The following is a 27,644-nucleotide window of genomic DNA, read 5'->3' as shown; positions in this document are numbered from 1 at the left end:
TAAAACAACACAGTGCTGTGTCGCAAAAAATTGCCCGGTCAGAAAGTGGGTAAATCCTTCTGGGGCTGATGTGGTTAAGCCAAGGTTCTCATGTGGTCCATAGTTTGGGGAGCACAGTGCTTTCACAAAGATGTGTTGCTTATATAGGATGTTACCAATAAAAATATCAGCCTGTTCCCTAATGTGCTATACACAAAAGACTGTTACAGCGAGGCTCTCCAATTCTCATCAATGCAGCTTCCCCAGTGCCCATCAATGCAGCCTCACCAGTGCTCATCAGTGGAGCCTCCCCAGTGCCCATCAATGCAGCCTCACCAGTGCTCATCAGTGGAGCCTCCCCAGTGCCCATCAATGCAGCCTCACCAGTGCTCATCAGTGGAGCCTCCCCAGTGCCCATCAATTCAGCCTCCCCAGTGCTCATCAGTGCAGCCTCCCCAGTGCCCATCAGTTCAGCCTCACCAGTGCCCATCAATGCAGCCTCATCAGGGCCTTCTCATCAGTGCTGCCCCACCAGTGCCCATCAATGCAGCCTTAAATCTAAAAACTAAAACAAAGTTTGAAAAAAAAATTTTTTTTTCATTTGTTTGCAAAAAAATGAATAACCAAGTAGTGATAAATTGCACCAAAAGCAAGCTCTAATTGTGTGTAAAAAAATCTATTTGGGTACAGTGTTGCATGACCGCACAATTGTCATTCAAAGTGGGAGATAGCTTGTCTGTTAAGGAAGGGGTAAAAGTGGATTGAAGTGGATAAGTGGTTGTATTAACAGACAGAGGCCCTTTGACGTCCATCATTAGGATAGTAGCCTTCTTCTCCTTCTCCTCCTCCTCCTCCTCCTCCTCCTCTATCAGTCCATGTCACTGACCCTGCTCTCATACACCGGAGATCCCTTTCCGGGTCACAGCGCTTCACAGCCATTGGCTACGCCGTGCGTTCCATGAGCGGCTTGCAGACGAGGAAGAGGCGTGGCTATGTGGGCGGAGCTCGGTGCTGTCATCAGACAGTGAGCGGTAGGGGGGAGCGGCTTCCTGTGTACACACACCCCGGATAGTACTGACCGGAGATCAGCATTCTGCTTCCCGCTGTTACCATGGGCGGCTGCCGGCTTCTCCGTCTTATCACCTTCTGTGTAGTGGGGGCTCTGTACCTACCTGACAAGGTAAGTGTCCGGAGAGGTGCCTGACACTGGACCAAAGGCTGCACCACATGTCAGTGACTGCTCCTTCATACCCTCTAATCCGTGCACTACATGGATCTGTATTATTATTATCGGGCTCTCAGTGATGTGTACTCCTCCCATCCACTCCTCCAGGACTTATCACTCATGTCTTCTATGGAGGATCAGACAGAGGGGTCCCCCTTCCAGCATCTTCGCCCTATCACACCACATGTGTGTTCTGTCTTTTCACATGGAACTTCATTTCCATGGTGTCAGGATCTCATGTGATCATCTAATAGAGGAATTAATCATATTGGTTTATTATAGGGGCACAGCACACCATCCAACACTCCCCACTCCTCTCATCATCTGCATCCTCTTCACATCGGAAAGTGGATCTATCTGCTTAGATCTGATCAGAAAGAGGAAAAAAAGCGTTTCTCTCCCTCTCCCTCTCCCTCTCCTGTGGAGGCCTGATCACATCCTCGTTACACTAAGTTTTGGCCCGTACACACAATCTTAAAAGCAGACGACAAATCGTCTGTTGTGTGGGTTTTTTTTTTTTTTTGTCTTGCATGTTAATCGCTTATCGAAAATTAAGAATTTATTAAAGTTCTGAAAATTCTCATACGTCAGGAAAAAAAAAAATCAGAAGTGATGTAATGTATTTCTATTATATTTTTGGGCGACAACTGTACTGATTAAACGAAAATCGTACGATCTGGTGTCATACGAGTAAATGTTTTATGTTTGTTCCATCAGATGAACTGTCATGATCTGCTCTCGAAAGCTCTGTACTGACGATCCGATTATTGTGCAATCGCATTGAAAGCGATATATTTTGTCAGATTTTTCGGATTGTGTGTACAGGCCATTTGGGAGCTGATTCACGATGAATGGATTCTGATGTAGAACGGGAGTGGTGCTGGTTACATTGTATCTCAGTGTGGGACAGGACAGGATGACATGTATTGTAGTGCCTTGTGATAACCTGTAATCAGCACCTCGCTTACATTGGGGTGCCGATCACAATAAATAGCACCACAGCACATGCAATCTACTTTATCCCCCATGGCCTGGTGTAAGCGGGCCTTATGGATCCTATTGAGAAGTAGTGCTGTCCTGGCAATCCATGTTAAAGCTCAACTCCAGGAAACCTGAAAATCCTCCCTTGTAGTTGGCCCAGACCACAAGCCTGCGAGCAAGAGTGCTACCGCTTGAAGGTTTGCCCCCGCTTACAACACGGGTGGGGGGTCGCCTTCGGGAGTTTGCAGCCCGATGGGTCTCTCGGCTGTCCGACCAATGGGTCTGCAAACTGATTTCCTCTGCCTACAAGATAGAGTTCCTCTCTTGGCCACCAAACAAATTCCTCTCTTCCAGCATACCCTTGCTCCCGGCTCGCCGGGAGGCCCTCATGGGGGCAGTAAGGGACCTGCTAATTTGCGGGATGATAGTACCTGTTCTGGAGTCAGAAACGTTACAGGGGTTCTACTCCAATATGTTTGTAGTCCCCCAAAAAGGAAGGGGTACGTCCAATCTTGGACCAAAAAAGCCTCAATTGCTTCTTGAAAGTACAGAGATTCATAATGGAATCAGTTGGCTCAGTAGTTGCTGCACTCCATCAAGGGGACTTCCTGGCGTCTCTGGACATCCAGGATGCTTACCTGCACATAACCATATGCTTCCGGCATCAGAGGTTTCTGCAATTCGCAGTTGGGGACGACTACTAACAGTTTGTGGCTCTCCCTTTTGTCTTGGCATCAGCCCCCTAGTCTTTACCAAGGTATTGGCTCCAGTTTTAGCTTTGCTGTGACAATGCAGGATCGCGATCGTAGGTTACCTAGACGATCTCCTCCTGAGAGCATCTTCCGCCTCAGAATTGAAGGAGGATGTGGCGATCACCACGCAGACTCTGCAGGATTTTGGGTGGCTGTTGAACCTAAAAAAGTTGGTGCTTATACCAACTCAACATTTGGTGTACCTAGGCTTACTGCTGGACTCCATGGAAGCGAGAGTGTTTCTCCCTTCAGACAAGCGGCAGACTCTCAGAACCACGGTAAAACTGTTGATGAACCGCTGGTGGCTGTCTCTACGCTTCTGCATGCGAGTCCTGGGGCTCATGGTGGCCTCCGAGGCTGTGCCATACGCCCAGTTTCATACCAGAGTCTTGCAGAAGGAGATCTTGACGAAATGGGACAAATCTCCGTTATCCCTGGATCGACAGATTCAAGTGAGCCAGTTAGTCAGGGACTCCCTGCTCTGGTGACTGAGGTCCCCAGCACTTTGGTCCAGGAAGTCGTTCCTACCTCTACGTTGGACAGTGATCACAACAGACAACAGCCTGACCGACTGGGGTGGAGTAGTGGGAGTACAGTCGACCCAGGACCTTTGGTCGAGGGAGGAATCCAAATTGCAGATCAATGTGCTCGAGATACGAGCAATCGGGCTATTCCTCTCCACATGGTTGAGACTTCGAGGGCGTCCGATCAGGATCCAGTCAGACAACGTCGCGGCGATGGCATACGCCAATCGTCAAGGAGGAACAAGAAGCTCGGCGGCAGCAAGGGAGGTCGCTCACATCTTTCAGGGGGCAGAGCGACATGTACCGGCCCTATTGGCCATTTACATCCCAGGAGTAGAGAACTGGCAGGCGGACTACCTAAGTCGCCAGATGCTGGACCCAGGAGAATGGGTGCTGCATCTGGAGGGTTCAGGCAGCTTCGCCTGCGATGGGGCACACCAGACGTATATCTCCTGGCTTCCCGTCTCTATCGGAAGGTACCAAGATTTGTGTCCAGGACAAGAGATCCTTGGGAAGACGCGTCAGACGCGCTGGTGGCTCCGTGGGGTCAGTATGAACTGATCTATGCCTTTCCTCCGCTAAAGCTACCACGTCTGCTCTGCAGAGTGGAGGCCGAGGGGATTCCAGTAATTCTGATTGCCCCAGATTGGCCTCAGCATCCCTGGTACGCTGACCTAGTGCGCCTGGTGGCGGACGCCCCCTGACGACTGCTGTTACGAGAGGACCTTCTGTCTCAAGGTCCAATTCTCCATCCTGCTTTACCATTGCTGGTTTTAACGGCATGGCTATTGAAAGCCAGATACTAAAGAACTGGGGCCAATCGGACTCAGTGACTTCAACTATGTTGAGAGCACAGGAATCTTCTCGGAAGATATATCATCGGACCTGGAAGTCCTACATCTTTATGTGTAAGGAGAAAGGATGGCATCCACGCTCCTATTCCATATCCAGGATCTTGCTGTTTCTACTGTGTGGAGTAGACTAGAAATTGGCTTTAAGCACCATTAAAGGACAATTTTCAGCCTTAGCTGTTTTTTTTTTTTGTTTTTTTTTCAGCGACCCCTGGCGTCTCACTCTTTAGTGAGCACCTTTTGTTCAGGGGGTTCGGCATGTAGTTCTTCCGGTGCGTTCCACTGTTACCCCTGTGGGATCTGAACCTGGTGTTATCGGTGCTCCAGAAACCGCTGTTTGAGAATATTGGAGAAATTCCATTGTTGACTCTTTCCCAGAAAGTGGTCTTTCTAGTGGCCATTACATAGGCCAGGAGGGTTTCGGAACTGGTGACCTTGTCTTGCAAGTCGTCTTATCTGATTATCCATAAGGATAAGGTGGTGTTGCTTCTGCAACCTTCTTTTCTGCCGAAGGTGGTTTCGACGTTCCACATCATTGAAGACATTGTGTTACCATGTTTGTGTCCTAAGCCAACACATCCTATGGACCTGGTCCAGGTTCTAAGGGTATATCTGTCTGCCACGGCTCCCTTACGGAAGTCAGACTCTGATTGTTTTTCGGTAGCTGGTCCGAAAAAAAGGCATGGTGGTCTCATCGGCCACCATTTCCAAGTGGATCAGACAGATTGTGTGGTTCAGGCCTATGCCTTGAAGGGGCAGGTGCCCCCCTTTCCGGTCATGGCCCATTCCACCAGGGTAATTGGAACCTCCTTGGGCCTTCCGACATCAAGCGTCTGACACTCGTGTGTAAAGCGGCGACTTGGTCGTCTGTTCACACCTTTACAAAATTCTACAAGGTAGATGTCAGCGCATCGGCTGATGCCTGTTTTTGGCCGCAAAGTTTTGCAGGCGGCCGTCTAATTTGCAATTGCACAAATAATTTTTATTTTTTTCTGTTTTGACAAAAAAAGGTTACCTTTTTAAGTAAAATGCACTGTTTCATTGTTTCTGCAAGTTCTGATGTGGTTAGATAAGGTGGTGACTCCCCTGTTGGTGAGCACTCGGGGGGGGGGGGGGGTGTGTGTGTGTGTGTGTGTGTGTGTGTGTGTGTGTGTGTGTGTGTGTGTGTGTGTTTTTTTTTATTTATTTTTTTTAATGCTGTTTTCCACCCCTCATTTTGACACTGCTTGGGGACGTCCCGATGGTCTAAATTAAAGGAGCTTTGTCAGTCAGTGAATGTAAGAGAAAATAGGATTTTTGTACTCACCATAAAATACTTTTCTCTGTAGCTCACTGACTGACACAGCACCCTCCCTTCCCCTCCTATTTTACGTTATACTGCTTGTTGATGTACTGAGGTTGCAGGAAGCAGGTTTGGGGGGGCTGTTACTGAAGGGACCTGCCTAGTCCTCTCCTGAAGGTGGCGTAACAACCCGATGGTCTAAATTTTAAAGGAGCTGTCAGTCAGTGAACTACAGAGAAAAGGATTTTACGGTGAGTACAAAAATCCTATTTTTGCTCTCTTCCTGTTCTAGTGATAACTGTAAAAAGGACAAATGGAGAGGATAAATCTCCCTAACTGGGACACAGACAGCAAAAAAAGATAGGGGCTCTAATCCCTCTCCACTCTAGCCAAAAGTAAACTAAAAGGTTCTGCCTTTAATTATGCACTAAACAATGCTGTCTGTACAGATTTGTGACACACCATAGTAGGGGGTTTGAAAAGCAGAAGTAGTTTTGCTTTGTGGAACAGAAAACATTACCAAAGTTGTCCTTTGCCACATTATGGCCACTGTGACTTTCAATTTGTGTTAGTAAATGTTTTGGTAGCTCTGTCCTTGGCATTTTATAACTGTGATAGCCAGAACCTTCCTCTTATTTCCACAAGTGTGAAATATAAGGATACGTGTTCTGCTGGAAAGAAAAAAAAAAAGAAAAAAAAAATTTGAGTTGATGCATGATTGAGTAAAATTGAGTAGATGTATAAGCCTGCAAGACCAAATCTAAGGACCTGTTCTCATTGAAGCTAGAAATCAATGCCCCATCGGTAGAGTACCAGTTAGGTGGTCATTGCTTTATAGCTTGGAAAGGCATCATCCACTCTTAAAGTGAACTAAACTCATTAATTTACCAGTTTTTACAAAACTGTTACATTCTCGGCATTCCGTGGATGCTAACTGTCATATCTGTTTGTACTGCCAATGAAACTGTCAAACAATAAAATGGCTGGAGTCATTACTGATCTAATGTGCAGCACCTTGGCAGATCAGCGGCCAAGATGGCAGCTTCCTTGGCTTAAAGGAGGATAGGAAAGGAGGGTTTAGTTCTGCCTTAACTGTGGTGACACTACAAATCCCATCATACCTGTGGATGTCAGTCTTGCAATGACTCATGGGACTTGTTCCACAACAGCTGGCATCTTAAGGTTGCCTACCCCTGTGTCGCAGGATTTTGTGGATGGTTCGTGTGATTCTTTGGTATAGAGAGATAAGCACATGTCATGATGGAAACAAACAACCCCCTGAATTCCGTGTGCTTGTGATATATTCTGTTGTCACTTTTACATCTTTCACAAGTAGACTTTCCTTTTTTTATTTATTTTATTAGTATTAATTTTTTTGTGTATTTTATATTTTCAGCATTTTATTTTTAGTTGGATTTTTTTTTTCTTACATTAAGTCCCTGTTCACTTTTTTTTTTTTTTTTTTTACAGGCTGAAAAGCCACTCCATGCCTGTAACAGGGACATTTTTTTTTTATTTTTTTTTTTATTTTTTTTAAGCTCTGTATGCATGAATCCTCACGTTGAGATTTTCCAGCTTGTGCAAGAGGACTTGAGGTCCTTCTTTGACAAAGTAGTCTGAGTATCCTGGGGTTTTGGGCCTTAATGCATTTACACTGCATGACTGAATTGCGTACATCCAGCAACAATCGCTGCAGGTAATCGCTGGCTGTGTCTGACCTGTCAGTAAAGTGTATGGGCTCAGCGGCTGCCACTCACGGGTGGAAAACGGCAGCAGGAAGCGTCAGATTCCTGTCTCTGCCACTTGCACCAGGCCAAATCACCCGTGCTAATGTAGCTTCATTGAGCGGTTACATGAGGTTGGGGACAGATGAGCAGCCCTGGGTGCAAACTGTCCGGAAAGGGAAAAAAAACAGCAGCAGGAATTGGCAGATTTCTGCCCATAGCATTCACACCGAGCCAAATCATCCTTGTGGGTGTAGCCTTTGCAATTACATGAAAATAGCCAGTCAGCCTGTCTTTAATTTGTACCAGTTTCCTGGCCACAGAAGATTGTGTGCGCACACACACCTGTGATCCCTGTTGCTAGTTTAAACTTTTTGCTGAACCACATCCCCAATTGATTGTGTGAATGAGGCCTATATGAAGCCCATGCTGTCCGTTTCAGTTGCAGTGAGCTATAGTGTGAGGGCGGAGTGATGTGCACTTCAGTGCATCACGCAATCCACCCCCCCCCCCCCCAAAAAAAACTTTATGAAAAGTGCACAAAATGATGTGTGGTGATATCCAGTAAACTGAAATAAAGAAAGTTGTCTATTCATTTTAGCTCGCTGCACTGAACTGGGCTGTGTTGCAGTACGAATGGGGAGACCCTTATTTAGTCTGTGCAGTCAAGGATAGCTCCATAGGACCCACCCTTAAACAGGAAATCTAGGGCAGTGGTAATGGCACTAGCTTATACTGGGCCCCCCCCCCCCCCATTAGCTCCAAGATGGAGAATTGAGCGATCACATGATCGCTCAGCTCTGAGTGGCGAGCAGTCACTGTCGGTCACTAGTCTCCCCTATACTCCTCCGGAGCTCACTAGAGCACCAGGCTGGAAAGTGAGCAGGAGCATGCTGGCTCTGGCTCTCAGCCTCCTGCTGAAAGGTGAAACCAGTTGTCAGTCAGGCAGTGAACTGGATCCTGACAGTATTGTTGGGATCCCTCCCGAGCCTGGAGCAGGTCGGCCCCTGTTCTGTCGAAGGGTCCCCCATCGACTAGCGCCCAGTATGTACTGCGCATGCGGTGTACGGAACAGCTGATTTGCCGATCAGCTGGGCTGATGTAACCACGACGCATGCGCACATGGTAGGAGGGATCTCTCGATGGGAGATACCATTTCACAGGCACAATTTAAACCTATACAAACAGCGGGGGAGACCGTAGTTCTCAGATTGTGCATTGCTGCTGCTGGAGGGCAGCTAGCGACTGTGTTGAAGAGCTGGTTTTGTCTGTGTGGCAAGCTGCCCTTTCACACAGGCAAAACCAGCCTGTCAACACAGTCAAACCCGCCCTGCAACACAGATGAAACCGGACCATCAGCACGCTGTAAAGCCGACTCGCAACAGCAAGGCACAATGTGCAAACAGCTGGGGGAGACCGTAGGTCTCACAAGTTTCAATTGTGCCCATGAAATGGTATCTCCCATCGAGAGATGCCTCCTACGATGTGCGCTTGCACCCTGGTCATGTCACTCCAGCTGATCGGCAAATCGGCTGAAGTGCGGCTCTGCATGTGTGGGCACTATTCGATGGAGGGCGCTTCTCGATAGAACAACCCTGTCAATTGATAGTGGACAAATAGCCTGCTATCAGCTGACTCTGGGTCACTGGAGGGCAATAGTTATTGCATTCCTGTAACCCATAAGAGAAGTATGGCCAGAAAAGCCTTCACCATACTTCTCTTTTTAAAAGATAAAGAAACTGCATACTCAGTAATGATCAGCTGCTCAAAGAGTTTAAAAAAGTAGGGTTTATTGTGTGCATGGCGAATACTGTGGCCAGCTCCTAGTCTCCGACCAAGAAAAGCACCAATCCAGGCAGAGTTCGCCATGGTGGGCTTCACACATGGCTCATTTATCCCAGGCTTTGTGAATATATTTCTTTTACAAATGTGTATATCATCCGCCTTTTCCACAATGCCTATATTGTGAAAATAAAGGAAATTTCCCCCTCGCCACCTTCTCCAAGGTTTATTTTCCCTCTTGCCTGTTGTGTACAATTCACAAAGTATCTGGCCAGCTTTGTCCTGCCGTGATCTGCAGCGGTGTTAAGGTATTACAGTTCTTCTGGGTCCACCTAGACCTAACAAACATTCATATTTGCACGGCTGGACCCACTACAAGGGTTCATTTTCTCTAATTCCAGGAGTTGGGATTTAATGAGTTTGTTGGCCCTTATTAATTGCATTTTGTCTTTTTAAAGCTGACCTTGCATTAAAACCTAACCATGCCTTTTATATTCCACTTCCATGTAAAATCTCTAGTTGTGGGTAAGAAAAAAAAAAAGGGGTAGCCATTTGGGGACCTTTGGTTTTCACAGGAAACAGCATTAATGATGCCAATCCTAATTCTGCTTTTATTACCCTGTGAACCAGTGATGAAGCATAGGCGTAATACAGTAATACAGGATGCCAAGTTAAAGAGGAACTTCAGTTAGATACCAGGGTTTCTTCCCTTTTTTTTTTTTTTTTTTGTATCTTATCTCTAATAAAAAAAAAAAAAAAAAAATTATATATTTTAGAGCTGCACAATAGATTGTCAAGAAAAAGTGTTTCCCGATTTTTCTTCTTTCTATGCAAGGGAATTCTCTCTGCTCTTCTGAAGCCACAGACTTCAAAAGAAGTTAAAATCACTTTTTTTTTTTTTTGCTAGAAATTTACTTGGAACCCCCAAAAATTATATTTATATTTATATTTATATTTATATATATATATATATATATATATATATATATATATATATATATATATATATATATATATATATATATATATATATATATATATATATATATATATATATATATATATATATACTGGAGAGTTTGTAGAAAAAAAAAACAAAGTCTGAAGCCAAAAACGGCAGCTGTAAAAATAAATAAATAAAAAAAGTCCAGTGTGCATGAGGTCTTAGGGCCGGTTCACACTGCAGGCGCGGCGAGGCGTCTCCGACTTGCCTCGCCGCGACCTGCGGCGACTTGCAGAGGACTTCTGTATAGAAGTCAATGCAAGTCGCCCAGAAGTAGTACAGGAACCTTTTTTCTGAGTCGGAGCGACTCGAGTCGCTCCTCTCAGAATGGTTCCATTGTACAGAACGGGGGCGACTTGCGGGAGCGAGGCGAGGCGAGTCGTGTCGCCTCGCATCGCCCGCTGTGTGAACCGGCCCTTATAGTCTCCCCTGCCAGTGTTAAATGGTTTGTCTCCTCCCTGTAAGTGATGCATTTGCTGGGGAGCTTGTTCTCTTCAAAAACAGAATTACTGACCTGATCACCAGGTGAAAATAGACGAAATAAAGCCTAAAAAACCCTAGCAAGTATAACCTCTAAGAACTCTAAGCTTCATTATAATGTTTAATAGCACTTTGAATGAAAAGTGTAAATGTAAGTGTGGACAGTAATATTAAATCTTAAGAATTATTTTTTTTTATTCATCCTACTAATTTAGTATTTTGAAATACAAAGCCGGCAGTCTTTTGGGTAGATGATACATGATGTGTAATGTGCAGGCTGGGGGAAATGAATATGTTTAGCTCAGCTGAGAGTCATGTGCCCCGCTGTCATTGCTGACTATTATAGATTTGCTATTGGTGGAGCTGTGTTGGTGCTCAGTCACTGTTTTCTCCATGTGAACACATGGAGTATTAACCCTTTTATAGTGACGGGGATTTCTACCTGATTTTGTGTCCATCTCCCTTCTTCTTTGACAGTAGGTTCTATGTAGATATAGTATTGGTGGACATCAAGGAGGGTATGCTAGTCGCATACGCTTGTACATCTGCTGTATCTTTACATGAGAATGCCATTGCTTAGTTTATTTTGTGTTAAACAGAAATTGTCAGGTTCTGCACACTGCCTGGCTGTATTTTATTTCGCTGTTATGCAGTGTGCATCAGTAATGAGCAGAGTATAAAAGAACCATTCACTGCTGCCAGAGTACACAAAGCACGTCTGATGTTGCACATTAAGCTGGACACATCCCCTTTAACACATAATTTAATGCTGAACTATAGCCAGATACAAAATAAAAAATGCAAATTAAAGCTGAACTCCAGACACAATATCTTTATTTTTAAATCTATTCCTCAATATCCACTTTGTGTGCATCCAGTGCCTTTACAAACTGTTATTACTTGTAAAAGGGGCCAGTGACATCACTGTGTTGTACATAGCTTGTCAGAGAGCAGAGCAGTGGGAGGGACCCAGCAGGCTCCACCCACTACAGGCAGCCTGGAGAAAACTACAGAAGGGGCGGAGGCAAGACCAGTCGCTGTATACAAGGAGAGAGAAGCAGTGAGTGGTCTTTATTACAGGAAGCTCCTGCATTAAGGTTACATTTCCTACTGGATTACTGCACTGCACATGTCTGAAAGAAATGCACTAAGCACACCAATTTTTAAAGAATAATATACAGGACCCTTTTTATTTTAGGGAATATTTGCTTATCCCAAAGTTTAGCTTTTAATGCAGCAACAATACATCAATAAATATGTTTTTAAATGCAAACCAATTCATTGAATTTGATCTGGCATCAACCTCTTGCAGTCCCAGTGTAGGAGGATTGGAGCTTTGGGAGGAAAAAGCATCACAAGAAGCCTATCCGTTCATGCGCTGACAGGAAGCATGCTGATAGGAGAGAGCAGAGTGACAGGGAGATGAGCTCATCACTGTGTGCTTCCCTTTTCACTCTCCAGTCATAGGTTGGAGTGGGTCCAGGATGACCTGGGCTCAGAATAAGTGTGACAGCCCAAACGGGATAGGGGCTTTTGGAGGGGACTGCCCCACACCCGCAGCAGTTCCAGAGGCTCAGGGTGAGAAGGTGGTGGTGGTTCTTCCCCAGCAACAGAGCCACGGTCTGGGAGAGGATGTGGTCTTCCTTCCTTCCCAGTGACAGATCCACAGGCCAGTAGAGGAGGTGGTCGTCTTCCCTTTCCAGCGGCAGTGTAGGGACACCGGAGTGAAGGAAGTTGTCCTTGCTACACATCGAGAGTCCAGGATATGGAGCAACCAGTGGCAGTCTGATGTGCAGGGAAGGGAGGAAACTGATCTCACTCCCCAGTGGGAGCCCAAGATAAAGGGAGTGGAGGAAGACCTTCCCTCCACCCAGCAGGCCAAGGACCAGGGAGAGGAGGTGATCGTCCTCCCTTCCCAGCGGCAGATCCACAAAAAAACATTGACTGATGCTGGCCTTCTGACTGAGGACACCTAGTGGCAGAAAATCTCTTGATTGAAAATAAATATTGCAATATAGTTTATATAATCTCTTGTAATTTTTGGCTGGAGTTCTGCTTAAAGTTTTGCTCAAATGGTCGGTATATGCAGAACAAGTCTTGAGGTCTCTTTTGCAAATACAAACCCGTTTCTCTATATATACCGGCTGTATGCAGTGCTGAATGAACGTACATATTGCCTGGATTTGAACGCAAACAGTAACTACAGCAAATTATTTGTCATAGTATGAAGAATGCTAATATCTTGTTGCCCTTAGAGAACAATGCTAAGCTCCCTATCAATCTCCAGTGATGCACTGCAATGACAGAATGCAGTTTGGTTAGGGAGTGAAGACTATTCATTTAATGTCATTTGGAATTTAGTTTTGCTTTTAACCTCTTGCTGCCCACGTAACACTTGTGGGGTGTTCTGTCGAGACGGAACAGAAGATGGCTAGGTATTTGGGGGGGGGGGGGTTAAATACTTCCGTCCCAAAAAATGTGAAAAAATAGTTACCATGGGGACTTTTTTTTTTATGGCGATTAAACAATTACAAATGAGAGAGAGAGAGATACATCTCCTATAAATACTATATGTACCACCATTTTACTGGATAGGTTACACAGCTTTGGTTCCATTAACTGTGCTTATCATGGATTTCGGCGTTCTGTTTTCATTGGGTGCATTAGTCACACCTGTCCATTAGCATCTTCCCCTCGGATGACTTGTTGCCTGACCCCTGTCTCTTCAGCCCCGGGGCAGACTCTCCATCTGTTGGCAGATCTGATTGTTCCAAATGTGGCTTCCTTTATTATCTACACCCTGCCAGAAACATCCTGATGAAGTGAATGGTGTTTTATGAAACGCGTTTGATCTATGTTTCCTATTTTCTCTGTTCGTTGACCGTCCCGCAAACCTTGTTAGCTTAGAAGAAAGTGTATATAACCTGTTCAAATATGAAAATTCTAGGAGTTGTGTTTGGTGCATTCCTCAGTTTTAAAACTTTTTCTATGTAATAAAGGATAAGAATCTGCTTTTTATATATGATTAATGTACTTGTTTAACCTCCATAAAAAGTCCCCTGGGCAACTATTTTTTTTTTTTTTTCACTTATGAGCTGTCAAAACTTCTGAGCTATCAAATACAGCCCTCGGTCTGGGCTAACTATCAGTAGCCAGTGGGACCAGATCTTGATCATGTGACCACTGTGACAACCTTAGTGGTCACATGATAGCTGATCATTCCTGCCCCCTGGGCATTCCAAACTTTTTAAAGGGGTGCCGGGGCATGCAGGAAAAGGTTCAGGTCTCAGTCACACCTTGGCATGTTGCTCTAAGCCAGGGAGGGGTCTCCAAACTATGGCCCTCCAGTTGTTCTGGAAATACAATTCCCATCATACCTAGCCATATCTGTGAATGTCAGAGTTTGCAATGTCACATGGAACATGTAGTTCTGCAACAGCTAGAGGGCTGTCGTTTTGAGATACCTGCTCTAAGCTACATGAAATCAGGTTTTTTAAATGGTGCCTGATCACACCTGAATGCTCTGACACCTGTTTCCTTGGAAAAATACAGGAGCTTCTTATCAGGTAATTGTGGGTCTTTGTGGCCTCATAGACTCAATGGGAGTGCTTAAAGAGGAGTTCCCCTTTAAAAAATAAAATAAAAGTCAGCAGCTACAAATACTGCAGCTGCTGACTTTTAATAATCGGACACTTACCTGTCCCAGGGTCCAGCGATGTGCCCCCCTCCACTCGGCAGCACCGGCATTCTAACTGTGGGCACTGTGAAGCCACAGCCAGGCACCCACTGTGCATGCGCGAGCGACGCTGTGATTGGCCACGCAGTCATCTGGGACCTGTCACATGTCCCAGATGACTGACAGGAAGGAGGGGGCAGAGCTGAGCCCTTCCTGCACTGAGGGGAAGTGACGTCAAGAGCCCAGGCACTGAAGGAGGCAGATTACGAAGGACCCCCTAGCAACAGGCATTTAGAGGGGAGTTAAAAAAAAATCCTAATTTTATTTTTATTTTATTCTTTAATAGGAATTTTGATGAAATTTTTATTTAATTTTTTTTCATGTGCAACACCGCTTTAACAGAATAAAAAGTGTTTTTCAGGTGCTCTTCTAATATAAATCTGAGGCCAAAAATACACAATCCTGCCCCAAAGAAGCTCCTGAATGGCACATCAATCCTAAAAGGCGACAAAAAAGGCACAAAATGGCCTTAAAGAGGATGTAAACCCTGATGGGTTTACTTCCTCTTTCATTCCCTGCAAAGGCAAAGCATGATAGACTACTATGCATCGCATAGTAGTCCATTATGTGTCACTTACCTGACACAGGAGCCAGCGAAGTCACCGCTGTCCCCTGTAGTCCAGCGCATCCATCTTCTCGGTGGGTCTTGCCGCTCCGCCGCTGTCATTTGGCGAAGCCGCGATGACGTCACTCCCACGCATGCGCACGGGAGCCGCCACGCGTGGCATATCGCCATTGACGGGTGCCGCGCTCAGTGCGCCTGCGTGACGCTGTCTACGGCGCAAAGGCCGTAGACAGTGGAGCCTGTCTTTCGGCAAATATCTCCTAAACCGTATAGGTTTAGGAGATATTTCTTGGACCTACAGGTAAGCCTTAATCTAGGCTTACCTGTAGGTCAAAGTGTGTTGTAAGGGTTTACAACCACTTTAATAATCACCTGAATATGCTGCATTCAAATGTGGATGTAGCATAAAACCAATGGCATGCATTATTATAGTTGGCATTTTAGTAAATGTAAATTCAAATCTGCAGCTTTTTCTGCTCTTGCTGAAATTTGGCAAAATGAGGGTTAAGAAGAAGGCCGTTCTGTCTTTACCATTGCATCTTTTTTAGATCTGTCCCAATATATGCAAGTATTTCATAAAAATGATATTCATTTTTGGAATTATTTTAGTTAAAAAAATTTATTTTTTTTGCTTTTGGATCCTATTTTGGCTGCTGACCTTCAGGCTATTCACTATCTTTGAGTAGAAAAAAGGTAAAAGCCCTTGGAAACAGTGTACAGAAGATTTCAAGGCTATTGCAGTCATCACAAGGCCACTTCACTCCCATGTGCCAAAATGATACACTTTTCTGGTTACATTGGCATGAGCTTGTGTTTACATTCTGTCTCTGAGCGGATGGTTTGGATTTTTTTTTCCACGTGTGAAATGAGACTCTTGAGGCTGGGCCCAAGAACAAGTGCTTCAAATTAGATTGAGTGTTATTGAGCAAGTGGTTCCAGTGTGGTGGTCACTTTATTAGATGTCGGCACATTTCTGCTCACAGTCCCTTGTGACTTTGCAGTAACAGACGTAGCGTTGAATAAAATGTATATGAGGGCTGCTTTACCTGCCAACGGATTTGCATTTGTCTATCCAGTCCTGAGATTTACACAGCTCTGCTACATAAATGTTATTGCAGCAGCCCAGTAATATTTACAGGTCTTGTCCCTCCCCAGCCTGTGAGTAGACTGTAAAGAGAGAAGCAGCAGACTGATGAGCTCCTCTTGCTGTCAGTTTGCCCATTCCTCCTATCCGCATTCTCCTTGCACTGCAGCACAATTTATTGGCTTGAAGCCCTAATGACTTGGAGAGGATCTGCAAAGAGGAATGGGACAAAATCCTTACTGAGATGTGTGCAAACCTGGGGGCCAACTACAAGAAACGTCTGACCTCTGATTGCCAATAAGGGTTTCGCCGCCAAGTCATGTTTTGCAAAGGGGTCAAATATTTATTTCACTCATTAAAACGCAAATCAATTTATAACTTTTTTGAAATGCGTTTTTCTGGATTTTGTTCTCTCACTGTTAAAATTAACCTACCATTAAAATTATAGACTGATCATTTCTTTGTCGGTGGGCAAATCTACAAAATCAACAGGGGATCAAATACTTTTATCCTCTGTATATCTAATTTCTTTTTGATGAGCAGACTTTTCATTCACCTGGGCATAGGCATATGTGCCCAGGGAATGCTTGGGTGTTTTGTGCAGCCAGCCTGTCGAAATCGATGACACTGAGAGATGCAGTATTTGTACAGGTCTTGCTGCATATCAGGTTTTTGTTCACATCTGTTGGGCTTGGACACGGATTATCTGTTATGTGGGTGTTTGTCCCATCTGTAATTTTGTAGCATGCTGGATGATGTGGTTACTTTTTGGACAGGGGTGGTTTATTTTGTGCTAACTGCATTTGGGTTGTTCTGGACATACTCGGGGACTTTGGGTTTTTGTAGAGGCTTTTGGTGCATGAAATACATTTCGGTTAGTCTGGGCATGCTCGGGGACTTTGTGTGGGTTTTTATTTATTATTGTGCGTGTGAACGGCACTTGGATTTTGTGTGTGTGTGTGTGTGTGTGTTTTTTTTTTTGGGGGGGGGGGGTTAGTAATTTAAGGATCTGCTTAACGGGTGTACCCACTTTGAAGTAATGTGTCTACATTGTGTGAACTTGCATTTTGTGTGTTTAATGGACTGTTCATGCGTTTTCAATTGCCTCATTGGCACACCAACCTATATTGTATAAAGCTTGCAGATGGCATTCTTTACCTTGCCCTGATAAGAGGCAAGATTGTGTGTGTGGCAAGAAAGTACCTTTTGGGGGGTGTGTATGTATGTGTGTGTGTGTGTGTGTGTGTGTGTGTGTGTGTGTGTATATATATATATATATATATATATATATATATATATATATATATATATATATATATATATATATATATATATATATATATATATATATATATATATATATATATATATATATATGTGTATATGTGTGTGTGTGTGTGTGTATTTTCTCTTTTTTTCTATTTTGTTTGCAATGTCTTTGCAAAACAGATGTATTTTTTTTACTTTTACTTTACTTTTTTTTTTTTTTTTTTTTTTTTTTTTTTTTGTGGTGGCGGGATATTTTTCACTGAAATAAATATATTTTTGGTGTTTAGAAACAATTCTAAACAATTTTCATGCAACAGATTTCCCAGCCTAACTAGGCTGATTGGCATGGCAAAACAAAAAGGTGTGATTTTGTCTAAAAGCTACTTTCCCAATGCCTTCATGGTAGCATAGGCATGGATTGAGGGAAATTTTAGCACAGTGGTTCTCTGCCTCAGTCCCCAAGTACCTCTGACAGGACATGTTTTGGGAATTTCTCTTAGCTAAAATAGCTGTCCAAAATATCAAGCCATTAACTCTGATTAAACCACTTGGAGTTGGCAGGCCGTCATGTGGCAGCCTCGACTTTGCGTGGTATATCTGAATGATGCCTGAGGCTACAGGCATCATTCAGATACCGGCTTTTTCAGCCAGCGATTCCCTACACCACAAGAATGATCATAGCGGCTGTTCCGCCGCTCGATCTTTCTTACAGACAGCCCCCCCCCCCGCTGCCCTCTGGTGCTTCTACCGCCTCACCGCCATGATCAGTGATTCAGACAGAGGATCTGCTGGATGTCCACCATAGAGATGGTTTCTATGATCGTTGGAGGCCGGGCGCGATGATATGTCATACCCGGCCTCTGCATTAAAAAAAAGGTGCAAAATGAAAAATTAAGTAAAATTGTAAAAATTGTTTTTTTTTTTTTTTTTTTTTTTTAGTGCCCCTGTCCCCATGTGCTCGCACGCAGACGCAAACACATACGCAAGTCCCGCCCACATATGAAAATGGTGTTCAAACCATGTGAGATGTCGCTGAAAACGTTAGAGCGAGAGCAATAATTCTAACCCTAGACCTCCTCTGTAATTCAAAACGTGTAACCAGTAAAAAAAAAAATTTAAAGCACCGCCTATGGAGATTTTTAAGTACCAAAGTTTTTGGCGCTATTCCACAAGCGTGTGCAATTTTGAAGCATGACATGTTGGGTATCAATTTACTCGGCATAACTTCACATCACAACTTTCGCATTATGTAAAAAAAAATTGGGCTAACTTTAATGTTTTGTGTGGGCTTTTTTTTTTTCCCGCGCAAATACCGTGCGAGAGAATCAACCGCCATTGCATTCTCTAGGGTATCTGCTAAAAAAAGATATATAATGTTCGGGGGTTCTATGTAATTTTATAGCAAAAACTTTTTTTTTTTTTTTTTACATGTAGGAGCGAAGTGTCAGAATTGGCCTGTGCAAGATGAAGAAAAACCTGCAAACATGGCCTGTTGGGGGTACTTGAGGACAGGATTGAGAACCGCAGATTTAGAGCACTGAGCTAAAATCTAGCTCAAGACAATCCTATTCTAAAGCCCCATACACACTATCAGATTTTCTGCTGATTATCTATTTTTTTCCCTTCAGATTTACCAAAACCATATAATACAAGGTCAAACCTTACGAGTTTCAGTTTGTATGCAAGTCCCTTGCACTACATGGTTTTGGTAAATCTGAAGGAAAAAATCAGCAGAAAATCTGATGTGTGTATGGTGCTTAATTGTGGGAATTTGAGGGAAACCAAGTGAGTGTTAGAACCTGCTTCTGTCTTTTTTTTTTAGGTTGGGCTTTGTGTGTTTTTTTTTTTTTTCTGAAGATTTTCTAAAAGCTAATCACTTCCTGATTAGCTATGCGAGAGGAAGTGAATAAATTTGAAGGTGAAACTGGCAAAATTTGTGAGTTGCCTTCACTCTATCAGGGACTGACAAGACTTCTAATCCCTCTGCACTCTATCCCAAAGCAAAAATAAGAGAATATTTTATTTAGTTTAACTTTGCAAAGACACATTCCTAAGTTCAACTGTGATGTATGTCAATGGCTCGTTTAGACCTTGTTTAATAGAAAACGCCAGTTGCATTTCACGTTGAACATTTGTTAGTCCAGTCCTGGAAATCTGCATCTGCTTTACGATTAATTTCCATTAAAATTGGGTTCCTGCATCTAGATGCGTGACCGCTGTGTATGCGAGATGTGTACATAGGAATGACATCACGCCCCTCCAGGAAGTTGCTTGTACTGCTGCTAATTTCTTCCCACCACCCTTCCCCCGCTCACTGTTCTGAGTTAGGCCCCTTTCACGCGGGGCGGATCAGTAATGATCGGCGTCGGACAGAGCAGTCTCCGCACACTGTGCAGGGACTGCCCTGTCAGCTCTTCACTCTCCTCTATGGGGATCGGATCATCCGATCCGCTCTGCAGACGAATAGGAAAATAGGATTTTCCTCCGTCTGCAGAATCGGACAGTAGCGGAGGCGGACAATAGCGGGTGTCTGCGGATGTTCATCCGCAGACACCCTCTATCCCATAGGGATGCATGTATGTCCGTATTTCATCCGCAAACGGATGGATGAAATACGGACATAATGTCCGCATGTGTGAAAGGGGCCTAAGAGATGATCCTTATTTGCAAATTAAGAAAATGTTATTTATTTTTACATGGGGTGGTGTTTGTGTGGGTCGTGTGTGTGTGTGTCTAAATGATTTGGCCTCAAAACACACACCTACTTCCTGTGTACAGATTTACTTTAGGGCCAATGTACCGTATTTATCGGCGTATAACACGCACTTTTTTCACCTTTTTAAAATCACGGGAAAATCATGGGTGCATCTTATAGCAGGGGATCGGCCTGATTTTTTTTTTTTTTTTTTTTTTTTTTTTTTTTTTTTTTTTTAGGGAAAGGAAGCGAGCTTAGCCGAGATGCACAAAGCCGAAGTACACTCAGCTTTATTCAGCTCTGCTCACAGTCAGGGGCGGGCCTGCGAGAGGAGCCGAGACTAGCCGAAGTACATTTAGCATTCTGTATGTCAGCGGCACTCGCTCCTCTCGCAATCGGTGGAGGTGGGCGGGACTGCGAGAGGAGCCGAGTAAAGCCGAAGTACGCTCGGCTTTCTGTATCCTGGCTCCACTCGCTCCTCTCCATCTGCGCCAAATTTAAAACGGGGAAATACTGCAAAAAGGCTGGCAAGGCTGCAGATGGACACTGGGCAAGGCTACAATGATGGACACTGGGCAAGGCTACAATGATTGACGAGGCTGCCAATGTACACTGTTAAGGCTGCATTGATGGGCATTTTAATGTATACGTTTTTTTTTTTTTTTTCCTCTTAAAATTCCCTTCTAAACTTTGGGTGCGTGTTATACGCCGGTGCGTGTTATACATCGATGAATACGGTATATTGCTTCCTGCTTCAGTGTGTCTCTAGCTATATCGGCCTCTAGCTATATCGGCCTCTAGCTGTAGGTTTTTGTGTCCACCAGCAGAGATAAGCTGGGTAGATGTCACACTCCCAATTCTGGAGGCATAATACCGGTCTAGCACAGGGGTCTTCAAACTACGGCCCTCCAGTTGTTCAGGAACTACAATTCCCATCATGTCTGTGAATGTCAGAGTTTTACAATGCCTCATGGGATGTGTAGTTCTGCAACAGCTGGAGAGCCATAGTTTACAGATTCCTGATCACTCTAGCATGTCTTGGGGAAAAAAAAAGGTGTTTTTTCATGTGCCTTGTATAATGCCCAAGAAATATCTTTTGGAAAGTACAAGTGGGCCATGGCACATCTACATTCCAAATTTGGCACTTAAGATGGTCATGTACTATCCAAACTGATTGACCAATCTCTGTACAACTCGATATTTAGGTAAAATAGGCAATAGGAAGATGCACTTGAACAATTCATTCAAATTATAGAAAATCAAACAGGCTCTTGCACTACATCTAATTTAGGATCTAACTGATTGCAGTGTATGGTCACCTTTTTAAAGATCAAGATCAAGATCAGAAAAAAAAATGTATCGGGTTTAGAAACACTGTTCTGTTCTGTTCTTTTGTAATGTATTGGAAGATTTAGGTTAAAAAATAAAATAAAATAAAAATTCAAAGATATATTAGCAGTGATAGGAATGAGATTAACATCAAAGGGGTTAATTAACTGAGAACACCTACTAATTGCCTAACAGGACACATCCAATGAGATGAAATTAACCAATTGTATTGGGCGTGCGCTATTATCAATGAGAAAACCGCAATTACCCTATTGACAGTTGCAGTTTACATATGCAGGTATTTATTATCGCTATTTGCGCTTCAATTTGCGTCGGTGCGTTCTATTAATGGCTTTTCTGGCGCACCAATTAATGTTTGAACTGGTGTAGTGCCTTCTTGGTAAATCACCCCCTATGTCATTCTCACCTAGGCCTGAACTCCCAGCAAGATGCACAGAAAATGGTTATATCAGGGTGTTGGTTATTTTAATGGCACAGTTTTTGCACCACAGCAATAAAGAATGGGACAAATAGGGCTGTGAATGAGCTCTTTGTATCCCAGTGGAACAATGCTCCTACATCTACCGTCCCTTTGTGATTTCATGACGATTGTTTGTGTTGTTGGTATGTGAAGCATTCTGTTTAGTCCATTCTGTGTACTGTATGGTTTGTAGAGATTTCAGTTTACTTATTGTGGTGCGCCCCTCTAATATAAGCAGACCGTTAGAAAAGCTTGACTCCCATACACCTTCATGTAAGGTACATCACACAGCACATTGTACAACCCCAGGATCCTCCTAGAGCCGGGGGGGGGGGTCTCCAAACTTTCTAAAGAAGTCTACTGTCCTTCAGACTTTAGGTGGGCTGGACTTTGTCTGGTGGGAGTAAACCATGGCTGATCTTTGGTATTAGGGGGAAGAAAATAGTGCCCCACCGTTGGGGTGGGTGGGGAGGCGTGGCGCCCCACCGTTGGGGTGGGCGGGGAGACCTGGCGCCCCACTGTTGGTGTCAGGAATATTACTTCAAGGGCTGGATAAAGGCAAGCAAAGGGCTGCAGTTTGGAGGCTACTGCTCCAAGATGAAGCTTTTTATTGTGACAAATTACATTTAAATTGAGCTGGAAACGACCTAATGAGTTTATTGGACATATAAATGCATGTAATTTTATATTTTATCATACACACTGTGCATTTACCTTTCTTTAAGTAAATTCAGTTTTACATGTGTTTTAGAGAAAATCCACTTCCGAGGAGAAAGTGATGTGGGAAGTTTGTTTTATCTATACTTCCCTAACCTGTTTTTCTGCATTGTAAATAAAACCCAAGAGGCCAGTGTGATTGTAGCCAAGTCACAGTTTAAAGCGGAGGTCCACCCTAAAGTGGACCTTCCGCTCATTGGAATCCTCCCCCCTCCGGCGCCACAATTGGCACCTTTCAGGGGGGAGGGGGGTGCAGGTACCTGTACAGTACAGGTATCTGCACCCACTTCCGGGATAGCTCTCTGCGGAAAGGGGCGTAGATTACGCCCCTTTCCGAAAGTCCCCCGCTGCCTGCTGGGAAACACACAGATCCCAGAGGCAGCGGGTCCATCCTTATTGGCAGCGGGACTCGCGCATGCGCAGTAGGGAACCGGGAAATGAAGCCGAAAGGCTCCACTTCCTGATTCCCATACCCAAGATGGCGGCGGCAGCACCCGAGAGACGATCGAGAGATCGGCTTCGGGTGCCGACATCGCGGGCGCGCTGGGCGGGTAAGTGTCCTTTATTTTAAAAGTCAGCAGCTGCAGTATTTGTAGCTGCTGGCTTTAAAAAAAAACAAAAAAAAAACGGCGGAACTCCCGGCGGACTCCCGCTTTAACTGAATATATATCAAGATATGTGCATAAGCAAGGGCTGCCTTCAGTTGAACCTGCATGTTTATACAATCAGAAGATCCTGTGATGCAGCTTGAGACAGGTTTTTCTTTAACGACTAAGGCCCTTTTCACACGGGTAGACCGATTGGGTCCGCCTGTCAGGTTGTGTTTTTTTGGTGCGCCCGCTGACGTTCGCTCTGATTCTGTCCGCCAGAAACCGACAGATAGGGAACAGATCCCCATTCATCTATCGGATCAGATGATAGTCGGGTAGAAATGGACAAAACGTTCATTGACCTTCAATCACCCATAGAGAAGAGCATATTCCAATGCAGAGGGGCTCTTTTTTTTTTTTTTTTTTTGAAGAACCAATTAGAGCCAGAGGCAATAATAGGCTTCAATATAGGGTTGGCTCGGGATGCAGAGAGTGCGCTCTGAGCCCACCCAAGTGTGTTACAACAGCTAATCAATATTTGATGTTTTAACACTGATCCTCCTACCAGCCAATCGGGAAGCAGGTTTATACACCGGTCACTCGATTTGGGTGAAAGAACAGGCGATTCTTTTGTATGCCGAGGAGGGGAGGAGCTGGAAGCCGCCTTGGAGGAAAGGACTTGCCACTGCACCACGCTGCCCGCCACGTTGGGGTAAGTGCCGAACCGTCCGGCAAACAGTGTGGGGGGGGGGGGGGGGTGGTTGCGCGGGGAGTTGGTTGTTTGCCGCCACTGATATATCATTTATCTTTACTGTTCTTGTGGAAATGGGAAGTTCTGAGAAACTGTAAATATAAAACTACTGGAATAAATCAGAATAACGTACTTGTCTTTACAGCAGCAGTTGTGGAAGATGTCATGGTTGCAACAAACTCCTCACTTCATATGCATTTTGTCAGTCATAAACTGACATAAGTTTAGCAGAAGAGTTTCCTTTTTAAAGTACTTTTGGTTATGTGTTCCTGTTGGAGCCAAGTGCCCATATCTCATGGGCTGTCCTGGGAGACTCAAGGAAATAGTTACCAGCAAGTCTAATTCCATTTTTTTAATTTTTTTTTCCAAAGGCCAAGTTCCTGTTTTTTATTTTATTTTTTCATTGTAACCCATTATGCTGACCTCCCACTGCCCTTTACAGATATGCTGGTGACTTTTTACTGCCAGGCTTTTAAAGCCCAACTCCGGGCTTCAGTGGAGCAGTTCCCGCACTGCATGGGTTACCTGTTCATTTTTGTCTAGGGGCATTGGAGTAAGGTGATATAGTTAACGTAATCCTCTCTGCTCAAGACTGATCCATGCGGCTCCTAAAAAGTGATGGCTCTTTATGGAAGGAGAAAACCCTCGGACACAATTCAGATTCATTATACAGTCTTTACCGTTTTATCTCTATAAATATAACATTTCTTGTTGTCTTATACATAACAAAAAACATGTTTCTTCACCACTTCCCATTTTGGTCCACACGGTTTTGAAGTTATCCTAATTCTCTGACCTTTTCTTTACAGAACATGGTGATAGAGCACAGGGATCTTGTTATTCAGTTTAGTGTTACCCAAATGTCTGGAAAGCACATGTCTTGCAGAGTTCTTCAGATCTGAGTGTCACATGCTTGTGTTTTTTGCTCTGTAATAACCCCCTCCTCCCTCCTATAGCCTCACGGGTAGAAGAGAAATGACATTCTGTAGGAATTCTTTGTGCTTTTAATCCCATATCCTTTCCCCATGGAGGTTATATTTACTCCACACAATTCATGTATGCTTTATACCCTGATCATTCACAGATGATTGTGTTGACCCTAGATTATTTTTTATTTTTTTTGTTCTATCTATGGCCTCCTCTGCCCAGGTCTGCTGTAGGACATATTTGACCTCACATTTGTCTACCCAGATAATTTGTGTTTTGACAAATGTTCCAAATAATGGTTATTAGTATTACTATTGTCTCTCCGCAATCGGAAAGTTCAAAATTGATGAGCATGTGTCATTGAACTTTCTGAGCAGGTCTGTGAACTTTTGTACTATATACTTGGCTTGGTCCACCACCAGTTTGAGGAAGTTTGTGTAGAGGGCTTTCCATGGATCCTCCGGTCCTATCATTTTTTTTCTTCTACAATACTTGCAGCAAGCAGTTTGCTCTTAGAGGGTTTTTCTGCAGAAATCGTGTAGATATTTGGCACATGCACCGAGCTATAACCTTGTGTTATTTTGTCCAAGTGATTTGTCCTTTTTTAAGTTTTAAATGACTGTCATTTTGGGTTGTAGCTTAGTAAATTAGTTAATTGGGCCTATCGCTGTTAACATTTTGAGAATATGTCCTCCTTTAAGTGGATCTTCACGCTCCCTAACCTGAGCTCTACATCTTTGCTGACCTTACACCCCCCCTCCCCCCCCTTCAATCCCACCATCATCTTCTGTGATGTCGTCATTGGTAAGGTGCCGGTGTTCTGCCGTATAGCGTCCGCCCCGTACTGCGCATGCTGAACGGCGCCTGCACCGTGAGTGGAGGTGGTAGCCCCACTATCCAAGCGGACATAGGGTTGTGAGTATTAAAGGGCCCCTCGCGGGCGAGCTTCGCTCGCCACGCTTCGGGCTCGGCTTTTTTATTCCTACTCTATGTCCACTTGGATGGTGGGGATAGAACCTGGACTCACGGCGCAGGCGCCGCTCATCCTCGGCAATTTTCGGAATCTGTGTTGCTGTGTACTGCGCATGCGCAGTACACAGCGGACACTATCCGATGGAGGACGTTATTAGACAAGACACCGGCCCTTCCAACACATCCCAGGAGGTGGAAAGATCAGAGTTCCCATCGTTTGCCTAGGGCAGTGGTCTGCAAACTGTGGCCCTTTGCTTGCCTTTATACAGCCCTTGGGACACTATTCTGCCCCGCTGAGGCTGTTGGCGGGACACTATTCTGCCCCGCTGAGGCCGTTGGCGGGACACTATTCTGCCCTGATGCACCTTTAAAGTCTGAAGGATAGTAAACTAGCCCTTTGTTTAGAAAGTTTGAAGACCGCTTGTTTAGGAAAACGACATGCACAGGAGGGCGGGAACATTGTTTAAAAAACAAAATTAAGTACAGAACTTTTTTTTTTTTTTAAATCTGTGCCTAATTTCTGCAGAAGAGGGGAGGAAGGGTGGATGGGAAGTAACATGCCCTTGAGGGTAAAGATATGCTTTAAAACCATGCCTCTGTTCCAGGAAACCAGCTAAATTCTTGGTGTTCTCTAGGTGCGTTTTTTATTTATTTATTTTTTTTTTTTATTTTTTTTTTTAATAAAATTGTGTGTTACTACCCACCACAATGAACCAATCGCATATCATACCTGTTTTTTCCTAGCAGAGCTTTTAAACACCTAAAGGTAGCTGCTGGTCATACATCTTTTTATCTCCTCATGGCTGTGTTTACATTAGGTTAGAAGACTTTGTATAATCCTGCTAGTGAAGGGTTGTTTGGGTCCAAAAGTGCACTGCTCTTATCTAGTGTTGCTTAATGGCTTATCAAGATAATGCCGCTTATCTAGGGCAAAGCAGTTATGTGTTTAGCTTGCATAGCTTGCATGCCATTTGCATTGACAGGATTTGGAGCATCTCTAATTGTGTTTAACTCTGATTTGGACCCAAACCGACAGTAGTGTGAAGATTTGTCTCCTCCTTTTTTTATTTTTTGCATTATGTAGAGTTTAGCATAAATACAGTCCAGTCCACCAAGTTCTACGGGACTACCTAGGGGCAGGTAATCCGGTAAAGCTAGGTCAGATCATAATGAAATTACTGAGTGTGTATGAGGTGTGCACAACTTCATCCTGTTCTTTGCCTAGATATCATATGTGCTGAATGGAAGAACTTGATAGACGGAGGTTCCATTAATGCTGCAGTATTTTCAGGAGTTCCTGCACTATGCATGATTTATACAAATATGCCCATGTGTTGTTGCCCACATTTATGAATAGTTTAGGCCAGGGGTCTCCAAACTTTTTTTTAAAAAGGGCCAATTTGCTATCTTCAGATTAAGGGGGATGGACTGTGGTCAGTGGGAGCAGAAAATGCCTCCCAGAATCAGAAGTAAACCATGCCCAATTGTTGGTGGCAGGAATAGTGCCCCATTGTTGGTGTCGGTGGGAGGAATAGTGCCCCATCGTTGGTGTCAGTAGGGAGGAATACAGGTGTATAGGTGCTGCAACCTTCCCACGTAAAAGCTCCGCCCGGTGCTCATACCTTGAGGCTGCTAACCCCTCCAACATACCATAATAAAGGAAAGGGTTTATCGGCACTCAGGATGACACCCAAAATAGTATTTCTTTATAAAATGCATGTACAAAGCTGTAAAACGGCCTATGCCTTTTGGACATTAGTCCTTAGTCATGGGAGTAATGGTGCCCCATCGTTGGTGTGTGTGGCAGGAATGGTGCCCCATCGTTGGTGTCGGTGGCAGGAATGGTGCCCCATTGTTGGTGGGCGGAATAGTGCACAAAGGGCCAGATAAAGGCATGCAAAGGGCCACATCTGGCCCATGGACTGCAATTTAGAGACCACTGTTT

At 44.2% G+C, this 27,644-nt stretch overlaps 1 protein-coding gene across 1 annotated transcript in view; it reads left to right on the top strand.

Annotated features, from left to right (window-relative positions):
- The first annotated feature begins 996 nt into the window (after window positions 1-996).
- Window positions 997-27,644, top strand: part of NPC1 (NPC intracellular cholesterol transporter 1) — a 124,834-nt gene continuing 98,186 nt past the window's right edge. The window contains exon 1 of the mRNA XM_077492575.1: window positions 997-1,159. Coding sequence (XP_077348701.1) covers window positions 1,091-1,159 — 69 coding nt within the window. The 5' untranslated portion in view covers window positions 997-1,090. The remainder of the gene's footprint in view (window positions 1,160-27,644) is intronic.

This window comes from Lithobates pipiens, unplaced genomic scaffold (assembly GCF_037356315.1).
Source record: "Lithobates pipiens isolate NorthernLeopardFrog02 unplaced genomic scaffold, aLitPip1_a1.2 Scaffold_19, whole genome shotgun sequence".
Taxonomy (NCBI): domain Eukaryota; kingdom Metazoa; phylum Chordata; class Amphibia; order Anura; family Ranidae; genus Lithobates; species Lithobates pipiens.
The sequence above is the reverse complement of the archived record's forward strand: the minus strand, read 5'-3'. Positions and strand labels throughout refer to the sequence as shown.